Here is an 11,450-nt window from a genome sequence, read left to right as displayed (position 1 = left end):
AACTGTGGTACATTTATACAATGGAGTATTACTCCACTATAAAGAAGAATGAAATCGTACCATTTGGGACAATATGTGTGGACCTAGAGACTATTATGTTAAGTGAAATAAGTCAGTCGGAGAAAGACAAATACCATATGACTTCACTTATATGTGGAATCTAAAAAACTGAATGAACGAGCAAAGTAAACAGAAGTGGTCTTAGAGATATAGAGGAACAACTGATGGCTGATAGTTGGGAGGGGGTGGGGAGGAGGGAGAAAGGGAAGGGATTAGACAGCATAAATATGTAACTACAATAATGCCACAGGGACATGAAAGACAGTTCGAGGAATATAATTAATAATGTAGTAAATATTTTTTAGGGTGTCAGATGGTCACATGTCTTGCTAGGGAGACTGCATCATGGATGGGGTAGAGGCTTGATCACTGCATTGTACACCTGAAGCTGATGTTGTATAATATTGTATGTCAACTATAAGTAAATATAAGTCAAGGGACATGGAGTATAGTGTGGGAGTGGAGTCAAGGAAATTGTAATAGATATGTATGATATTGGGGGGGAAGTGGGGCGGCGGATTGGGGGAGGAAGGTTGTCACCTCGAGGGGTTAAAAGTATAACTATTGCACTGTGTTGTACATCTGAAACAAATTCTAAAAAATGTGTATTTCACAATAAAAATAATTTAAAAAAAGAGAAATATTTGTACAACTCTAAAATTTCTAGGGCAAAAAATTCCCTTGCCTGACTGCTGGAAGGGAGTAGCTGTTCTTTTCCCTAGAAAAGAAAGCTCCTTCTCAATGCCCAGGAAAGGACACAAATAAATAAAACAACATCCAATATTCATGGACTGGAAGATCTCATATTGTTAAGATGTTAACACTATCCAAAGCAATCTACAAGATTCAATGCAATCCCTATACAAATCCCAATGGGATTTTTTGCAAACATAGAAAAATCCACCTTAAAATTCATATGGAATCCCAAGGAACCCTATATAGCCAAAGCAATCTTGAAAAAGAACAAAGTTGGCTATCTCGCACTTCCTGATTTCAAATTTTACTACAAAGCTATAGTAATCAAAACAGTATAGTGCTGGCATAAAGACAGACATACAGCTAATGGAATAAAGAGCCCAGAAATAAACACTCATATATATATATATGGTCAATAATTTTTGACAAGGGTACCAAGACCATTCAGTGTGTAAGGACAATATTTTCAATAAATGGAGCTGGGAAAACTGGACATTAACATGCCAAGAATGAAAGTGGATCCTTACTTTACACCACACACAAAAACTAATTCAGGGCGGGCTGAGTGGTGCATTGGTTGAGAGTTGGCTTGGGACGCCAGCTCTGAGCAGCAGTGCCCTAGTTCAGATCCCACATGAGGGTCAGTGACACTGCGCCCGCTACAGCTAAGATGGTGAACAACAGCTCCACCTGGAGTTGGGCTGCCGTGAGTTGCTGGCAACAGCGTAGGCTGCAGTGAAGCTGCAGTGGACTGCCATAAGCTACAGTGAGTAGCTGGCAGCCAGCGTGAGCTGCCAAGAGCCTCTGTGAGCGGTCGTCCAGTGGCCGGCGACCAATATGCCTCACCTGGGAAGAGTGCAATGAATACCAACATGGGCCAGTGAAGTGACGTCCTCCACAACTAGACTGAAGAACAAAAGGAGAGCAACTTGTCTGTTCCCTTTCCCCGATTCCCGAACGCTGTTCCCCTCCCCCAACATCCCAATAAAATCTTAAAAAAAAAAAAAACTAATTCAAAACTGATCTAATACCTAAACACAAGAGATAAAAGTATAAAACTCTCAGAAGAAAACAGGGGAAAAGCTTCATGACATTGGATTTGACAATGATTTCTTGGATATAGGCAACAAAAGAAAAACAGACAAACTGGATTTCATAATTAAAAATATTTGTGCATCAAAGGACACCAGCAACAGAGTAAAAAGGCAACGCACAGAATGGGAGGAAATATTTGCAAATTATGTATCTGATATGGGATTAAGATCCAGAATATATAGAAGACACCTACAACTCAACAAAAACAAGAAACCCAATTCAAACATGAGCAAAGGACTTTGAAAGGACATTTTTCCAAATAAGATTAGGAATGGCCAATAAGCACATGAAAAGATGATCAACATGACCAATCATTAAGGAAATGCAAAACAAAACCACTTCATACCCATTAAGATAGCTATTAAAAAAACAAACCAGAAGGTAAGTATTAACAAGGATATGAAGAAATTGGAACCCGTGCACAATGCTGGTAGCAATGTAAAATGGAACAGACACCAGGAAAAACAGGATGGCAGTTCCTCAGGAAATATATAATAGGATTATTGCATGATCCAACAATTTGACTTCTGGGTATATACTCAGAACTGTAGGCTGGATCTCAAAGAGGTAGTTGCACATTCATGTTCAGAGAAGCATCATTATTCACACCAGCCAAAAGATGGAAGCAACCCAAGTGTACATCAATGAATAAACAAAATATGGTATAAACGTAAAATGGAATATAGTGCAATATTCAAAAGGAAGGGAAATCTGACACACACAACATGGATGAACCCTGAAGACCTTATGCTAAATGAAATAAGCTAGTCACAAAAGGACAAATACTATACAATTCCCTCACAGGAGGTGATCAGTCAAATTCATGAGACAAAAAGACTGGTGGTTATCAGGAGCTAAAGGGTGAGGAGTATGGGGAGTCACTGTTTAATCCATTCTGTGCATGGATGGCAGTGATGGTTGTACAACATGAATGTACCTAATGCCACTAAAATGCTTAAAAATGGTTAAAACAGTAAAATATATATATGTATATATGTATATATATTTAAAACAGTATTTAAATTTTTTAAAAGATAGATACTGTATGATTCCACTTATATTAGGTATCTAGAGTAGTCAAATTCATAAAAACAGAAAACAAAATGGTGGTTGTTGGGGGTTGGGGAGAGGGAGAAATGGAGAGATGTTCAATTGGTATAGAGTTTTAGTTTTGCAAGATCAAAAGTTCTAGATACTGGTTGCACAACAATGTGAATATATTTAACATTAATAAACTGTATATTTAAAAATATTAAATTGATAAATTTTGTTATGTATTTTACCACATTTAAAAATAAAACAAACTTTACACACACAGAGACACATATGTACACACATTTGAAACACATCTGTTTTTAGAGTTCATTTGGGACAGGCATGGAAAGAAGTGTATTTAATTTACTGATTGTAACAACTGTGTGCCTGAAAAATAATACCAATGGTTCCTTCAAAAGAAACTTACTGATTACCCTAATGAAATGACAAAAGCTTTTGGGATTTATCAACTGTGGTATTAATTCTAAAAGCCTAGGGGTAGTTTTCTTCTCATGTAAACTCTTAATCTAATTTTTAATGATGTGGGGGGGTTTTAAAGATTTTTATTTGGGGGCCGGCCAAGTGGCGCGATGGTTAAGAACTGGCTTGGGATGCTAGAGGGTCCCGGTTCAGATCCCACATATGAGGGCCAGTGACACTGCCCTCCGCAGCTAAGATGCTGAACCACAGCTCAACCTGGAGCTGGGCTGCCATGAGTCGCCGGCGACGGCGTAGGCTGCAGCCCCTGTGGNGTACTCGATGGGGAAAGGCTAAAAGTTTTTCCCTTAAAATTAGGAACAAGACAAGGCTGCCCACTTTCACCACTTCTATTCAACATAGTTCTGGAAGTTCTGGCCACAGCAATCAGACAAGAAAATGAAATAAAAGGCATCCAAATTGGAAAGGAGTAAGTAAAATTGTGATTATATGCAGATAACATGATACTATATAGAGAGAATCCCAAAGACTCCACCACAAAACTGTTAGAACTGATAAATGAATTTAGTAAGGTAGCAGGATACAAAATTAATATTCAGAAACCAGTTGCATTTGTATACACCAATAATAAACTATCAGAATAAGAAATCAGGAAATCAATCCCATTTACACTTACTTCAAAAACAATAAAATACCTAGCAATAAATTTAACCAAAGAAGTAAAAGACCTGTACTCAGAAAATTATAAGACATTGAAGAGAGAAATCAAAGAAGATACAAATAAATGGAAATACACACCACGTTCATGGATAAGAAGAATTACTATAGTTAAAATGTCAATACTACCTAAGGCAATATATAGATTCAATGCAATTTCTATTAAACTACCAAGAATATTTTTCTCAGAAATAGAACAGATAATCCGAAAATTTATATGGAGCCATGAAAGAACCCGAATAGCCTCAGCATACTTGGGAAATAAGAACAAAGCGGGAGGTATCACGCTACCCGACATCAAATCATACTATAAGGCTACAGTAATCAAAACAGTATGGTACTGGCATAAATCAGACACATAGATCATTGGAACAGAACAGAGATCCCAAAATTAAACCCATCCATATACGGTCATTTAATCTATAACAATGGAAGCAAGAATTTACATTGGAGTAAAGATAGTCTATTTAATAAATGGTGCTGGGAAAATTGGACTGATATATGCAAAGAAGTGAAAATGGACCACCTACTTACACCACATACAATAACAAATTCAAAATGGATTAAAGACTTAAATGTAAGACCTGAAACCATAAAACTCCTAGAAGAAAAAACAGGGAGTAAATTTGCAGACATTACCTTGAGTAATATTTTTACTGAGATATCCCCTTGGGCAAGGGAAATAAAAGAACAAATTANTTTTTTTAAGCTAAGCCATCCTGATACCTGTGGGCAGCTCAGCGGCTGCTCAGCTCGGGCCGGGCATCGAACCGCTGTTACTCAGAGCTCAAACTCTTGAGCGCGCTCTTAACCAACTGAGCCACTCGGCCGGCCCACTTAAACTTTTTTAAGGACAAAGCATGAGGTTGGGAGAGAACAACGTTGGGAGAGAATGCAGCAAAATGTCCATTAGATATTAAGATTATGAATTACTTTTGCTTTCTTCTTTATGCTTTTAGGTACGTTTTGGGTTTTCTACAATAAAAAGTATCGCTTTTTGTATAATAAAGAATTTGGCTTTGCCCAAAGAGAAGGTCCGGCCTTTGCCCTCAGCTTCTGGGAGGTAATCACCAGACTCTTAGAAAGTTATACCTAATAGGAATAGCTCAGTCTGGGGCCTGAGATCATCCTGGATAGTCTTAACAATGTAACTTAAGGTAGAGGCTTTGGCTCTAGTATGGCTGGGCCTGGAGGCTGAGATTAGCTGCACAGGTAATTAATCATTAATCATGCTTGTGTAACAGAGCCCCAACAAGCTCAGCTGAGCTTCCCTGGTTGGCAATACTCTGTGTATATTGTCACACACCAACTTCAAGAGAAACATATCCTGAGTCCACATTAAGAGGACAATGGAAGTCCTGCATTTGATATTTCTCCTAGAATCTGTCCTCTTTGCTTCTTCCCTTGGCGAATTTTAATCTGTAACCTTTCCATGTAATAAATAGTAACTGTGAATATGATAGCTTTCAGTGAGTTCTGTGAGTATGTCTAGTGGATTACTGAATCTGAGGATGGTCCTGGGATCCCTGACTTAAAACTAATGTTAGGGGCAGCCAGTTGGCTCAGATGGTTAGAGTGCAGGCTCATAACACCGGGGTTGCCGGTTAGATTCCCACATGGGCCGGGGAGCTGTGCCCTCCACAACTGGATTGAAGCAACTACTTGACTTGGAGCGGATGAGTCCTGGAAAAACACACTGTTCCCTAATAAAATTTCTTAAAAATAAAACCAAAAAAAACCCTAATGTTAAAAGTGAGGGCAGTCTTATAGACGATTCCCTCTAATTTTGTAGTTGGCTAATCCTCCAATTGGCCAAACTCTTTCCACTTTTATAAACAGAATAAAAACTGGGTTATAGTAAAACTATTCAAATCAGGTGACAGGCAATCTTGATTTGGTGGCTAGTCATCAGCAGAATAAAGCAACCCCCCTCAATGGTAGTTCAGGCAGACCCTCCAGATGCTAGGCTTACTTCATAGGTGATAGTATTCAAGTTCTGTTGCCCAGAACTGTGTTTATTCTTTCCACTTTCTTTACGCTGCTCTTTCAGATCAGTTAGTAACTGGAACACCTAGGAAGAGATATATAAAAGATTTTTATAAAGAAATTTGAGAAATGTATCTATTCTAAGGCCAATGACTTTGAAGGATAAATAAGATAGTACCTCTTTTCTTCCCACAAACCCTCCCTCCAACCCTAGCCTTAGAACAAATATGAACCCAAGAAGTATGTGACATTTTNAAACTCCCAACCATTAGCTTGTCCTCATCTGTGTCTGATGACGAATCACTGTCTTCATATATTGCCTCATCCTCAGTGGGAAATGCAAGTAAAAAAAATCTACAACCACTGTGTAAGACGCACCCAATTTTTAGACCCCAAATTTTTCGAAAAAGGGTGCGTCTTATACATGGGGAAATACGGTAAATGACTGATTAAATAAATGGATGAGAAGTAACAACTCTTTCTTACAGAAGAATTCTAACTATTAAACATAAGGAAAAAAATGAGGAAAATAAATCACCATTAGGCTGTCCCACCATAGTAATAATTAATGCATGAAAGACCCACCAATGAATGCTTAGATTAATGGGCAAAAGCTTAAGGATAAATGGGATATTTGCATAGCCTCAAAGCATCTTGTTATTTATAATTTTTTATAAACATTTATTAATTACTGTGGTGGTTTTAACACATGTCCTCAAATTCTTTGATATCCCTCCCTTCAAGAGGTGAAGACTAATTCTCTTCCCCTTGAATGTGGGCTGGACTTGGTGACTCCTTTCTAACTAACACAACATACACATGGAAAAACAGCAACTTTACAGTGGAGTAACCAGGCAGAAAACACCTTAACCAAGTGACCCAAGTTGACAGGATCAGTAATAAGAAATTGATATCATGTACCCCCCCCCGCCCCCGTAACATGCAATGAGAACAGCACACATGGCCTCGGTGGTATTCTTTCCCAAAGGCCATAACTTCAGTCTAGTCATGAGAAAATATCAGACATACCAAAATCGAGGGACATTCTACAAAATACCTGACCAATACTCTTCAGAAGTGTCAAGGTCATGAAAGATAATGTAAGACTAAGGATTTGCTACAGATTGGAAGCATATTAAGGACACATATTAACTAAATGCAAAACGGTGTCCTGGACTGGATCCTTGAATAGATGGGGATTGGTGGGAAATCTGGGAAATTCCAAATAAAATCTTTAGTTTAATAATATGTAACAATGTTAATTTCTTATTTTAATAATTGTACCATGGTTATGTAAGGTTTACATAGGGAAAACCAGGGGAAAGGTACTTGGGAAATCTCAGCACTATTTTTATAACTTCTGTAGGAGTAAAATTATTTCAAAACAAAAGGTTTTCATTTGTTTTTTAAAGAGGGAAACCTACTTAGACATAATTTGAAAGGAATTTTAAACCTGAAAAAATAAACAGTAACCTCACCATCTAAGGAGAGTCTCTTAAAAGTGCACATATCAGGTTGGTCTCACACTCCTCCATAACAACAAAATACTAATAGACCAAGTATTACGTATAGAGCCCTGCAGAATAAAAGTGGAACCCAGGAATTCCATATTCAGATGAGTAGTCATTCACATTAAGAGCACTAGAAATATATTCTCAGGTATAAAGTCTCAAAACATTTAGTACCACAATAACTTTCCATAAGGCACCATGAATTAAAAACAAGAATTTAAAAAGTGACAATGAGCTGAAACTGATTGTACAGTTAAAAACTGCTTGATGGTTTTAAAATTTGTTTATAAAACTGTGGGGAGCCAGCTGGGATCAGCCAGGGACACTGAGGCTGTAAGCTGGCAAGCTACAGGCCTCCATGTTAGGGTAAGCAGCTTGAGAGCAGCTTGAAAGTTACAGACCAGAGCTGCAGTAAGGGTTAAGCCTGACAGCTGGCGTGCTGACAGGCTCTCAGGCCTGGGAAGGAGCAGCGTGGGAAAGGTTGCTGGATAGCTCTCATCTTCACTGTACCGCTGAAGAAAGAACAGCCAACGTCACAGACAACCTTGAAAGTTACAGAGTGGAAGGCCATCCTGTTAACAGTTTCTACTTGCTGTGTGTTGTCTCACTTCAGGGAGATTGTTCCTAAAACCCCCTACCTAAAGAAAGCTACTTTTGCTATAAAAGCTGTGTACAAACAATAAACAAGGCCACTCTCTGCCATCAGCACTAAGTGGACCTCCTGTCCCCAGCTTTCATCTCTAGTCTCTTTCTTTTCTAGTCTCCCACCCAATCCTCTCAGGTACCCTTTCGGTAAGCTCCTGACTGACAAGCCAGGGGCGTTTGGTTGAGCGAGCTAGTCTCATTCAAGTGGCACCCGAACAGGGACCTGAGCACGGATTGAAGGCGACCGTATGTGAGGAGACCTCCTTCAGGAAGGCACGTGCTGCTTTGGATAAGGTAGGGGAAAATCAGGGTGCGGAATAGGGAGGATAGAACTGATCATTCTGTTATTCCTATATCCAATTTTCGGCAGGAGTAAAACTTTGGACAGTAAAACATTGTAAATAGGATCAGCAGTCCACATGGTAAATAGGATCAGCAGCCCACATTAGGTAAAAGCTTAAGGCTATGCATAATAATACACAGCAACCAGAGAAATTTCTTGCATATGTAAAGGACACCTGCCCTTGGTTCTCCGAGGAAGGCACCTTTGACTCAGAGGTCTGGGAAAGGGTTGGAAGACAGATCAGAGAGCGTCAGGTGCTCGAGGAGACGGAGAAGCCTCCAAGCGAAGTACCTTCACTTTGGGAACTGGTGCACAACAATCTCACCACCAGTTCAGAGGCTTCATGCCACCCGAGGGATATAAAAAGACACTATCCCAGGGTAGTGGAGAGGGACAACCTAAGACAGGCACAGCCGCTGTGGGGCCATCCACGGCTTCTTAAATCAGAGGTTTGCTTTAAAAAATAAAAAAGGGGGAGATGTGGGGAGCTGGCTGGGATCAGCCAGGGACACTGAGGCTGTAAGCTGGCAAGCTACAGGCCTCCATGCTAGGGCGAGCAGCTCGAGAGCAGCTTAAAAGTTAGACCAGATGGGCCGGCCGAGTGGCTCAGCTGGTTAAGTGCTCACTCAAGAGTTTGAGCTCTGAGCAACAGCAATTCAATGCCCGGCCCGAGCTGAGCGGCCACTGAGCTGCCAACAGGTGGAAGGATGGCTCAGCTATAAGAAAAATTTAAAAAATTTAAAAAAAGTTACAGACCAGAGCTGCAGTAAGGGTTAAGCCTGACAGCTGGCAAGCTGATAGGCTCTCAGGCCCAGTGGGGAGCAGCGTGGGAAAGGTTGCTGGATAGCTCTTATCTCCACTGTGCCGCTGAAGAAAGAACAGCCAACGTCACAGACAACCTTGAAAGTTACAGAGTGGAAGGCCATCCTGTTAACAGTTTCTACTTGCTGTGTGTTGTCNTCCTCCACAACTAGACTGAAGAACAAAACGACAGCAACTGGTCTGGTCCCCTTCCCCCAATTCCCCACCACTGTTCCCATCTCCCCAATTCCCAATAAAAAAATAAATAAAATAATAAAGATTTTTATTTGGGAATTGAGGAAGGGGAACAGCCAAGTTGTTGTCCTTCATTCACTATTAGCTGTGGAGGGCGCAGCTAGCTCAGCTCCAAGTCTAGTTGCCATCCTTCTGCCCTTTGGCAGCTCACAGTCGCTCAAGGTGCCGTATTCAATCTTAGTTGCGTGTGGGCGTAGCCCACCATCTCATATGGGAGTTGAACTGGAAACCTTGTTGCTGAGCGCACGCTCTAACCACTGAACCATCCAGCCGCCTGTTGGCAGCTCAGCGGCAGCTCAGCTCGGGCGCAGCTCACTGGCCCATGTGGGAATCGAACCAGCGACCCTGTTGCTCAAAGCTCGCACTCTTAACCAACTGAGCCACTTGGCTGACCCCTTAATAATGTTTTTAATTCCTACAAGAATACCTTATTTCAGAAAGTCACCAAGGAAGTAATCAGGCACTAAGACGCAGACAGAATGTTATCATGCCATTTTTGCCCCAAGCAAACACAAACTCATCAACTTTATAAAACGTTTAATTTGTAAAACCCATTTTTCAACCAATTGATCTAAATGCTTGGAGGGAATGATGGGATAGGACACAGAACTGGGACTCAAAAAGATTTTCAGATTATATTCTGTTCCTGGCTCTAGAGTTTCAGCTGATTCATCTACAATACTATAATACTACCTTTAAAAGAGCACACTGAATGTTAATTACAATTCAAAACCCAACTAAATATAAATACGCAGTTGTTGAAGATGGCTTTTGTAATTTACTTTCATTATGTGTCACTCTTTCTATAAGATAATTTTTACTTACTTGGTTAACTTGTGGCTTTTCATTGCTGTGAGAAATTCTCTGACAATCTCAGGACTCTGGTGCTTGCATGGTGTTTTTGATATGTATTTTAATGTCTAAAAAAGGGAAAAAGCAAGCATGAGACCAAGAACCCTGAATGAGAAAAAGGGAAGGCAATGGCTATAATCTAGTATTCTAAAATTTTGTTTCAAAAACCTTCTATAAAACAAATGCCTTCAGGAGAGTCAATCTTCATATGATAGGCATGCCTAAAAAAAAATAAAAAAATAAAAATAAACAGTAGCTAGAACAGGAAGAATAATTAATAAAATTTTAGAAGAAAACTTTGATCTTAAAAAAACAAAATAAGGGGTCGACCAAGTGGCCCCAGTTCGGATCCGACATGACAGCCAGTGATGCTGCGCCCTCTACAGCTAAGATGGTGAACAATAGCTCAACCTGGAGCTGGGCTGCTGTTGAGTCACCAGCCACAGTGTAGGCGCAGCCCCTGCTGCAGTGGGCTGCTGTGTGCTACCGTGAGTGGCTGGAAGCCAGCATGAGCAGCTGGCAGCCAGCGTGAGCGGCCGGAAGCCAGCGTGAGCTGTTGTGAGTGGCCGTCCAATGGTCAGCGAGCAACTGCCTCACCCGGGAAGAGCGCAATGATAATACCAACATGGGCCAAGGAAGCGACGTCCTCCACAACTGGACTGAACAACAAAAGGACAGCAACTGTCTGTTCCCCTTCCCCGAGTCCCCAATGCTGTTCCCCTCCCCCAATTCACCAATAAAATCTTAAAAAATAAATAAGAAAAAAGTTAATTTGAAAACTGCATTATAGTTCCATTTTTTTAAAATACACGGAACCCAAAGAATACATAGCCCTGAAACCATATGGATATACCGTATTTCCCCATGTATAAGACGCTCCCATATATGCACCTTAATTTTTGGGCCCCAAATTTGAAAAAAAAAATGTATTACATAAAGTTATTGAACTCAAGTTTTATTCATCATAAAATTCATACAACTCCTCATCACTGTCAAAACTCCCAACCATTAGCTTG

General features: G+C 40.2%; 1 protein-coding gene across 3 annotated transcripts in view; it reads right to left on the bottom strand.

Moving 5' to 3' along the window:
* The window catches only part of CRCP (CGRP receptor component), a 57,520-nt gene that overhangs the window by 29,606 nt on the left and 16,464 nt on the right, over positions 1-11,450 (bottom strand). For 2 of the 3 annotated variants that reach the window (XM_019633063.1, XM_019633061.1), the window contains exon 3: positions 6,014-6,112. In XM_019633063.1, coding sequence (XP_019488608.1) covers positions 6,014-6,018 — 5 coding nt within the window. In that variant the 5' untranslated portion in view covers positions 6,019-6,112. Of the gene's footprint in view, positions 1-6,013; positions 6,113-10,407; positions 10,503-11,450 lie in introns of all 3 variants that reach the window. The other variant, XM_019633062.1, reaches the window with a different exon arrangement.

This window comes from Hipposideros armiger, unplaced genomic scaffold (genome assembly GCF_001890085.2).
Source record: "Hipposideros armiger isolate ML-2016 unplaced genomic scaffold, ASM189008v1 scaffold_1236, whole genome shotgun sequence".
Classification (NCBI taxonomy): Eukaryota; Metazoa; Chordata; class Mammalia; order Chiroptera; family Hipposideridae; genus Hipposideros; species Hipposideros armiger.
This window is presented reverse-complemented; position numbering and strand designations above follow the sequence as displayed.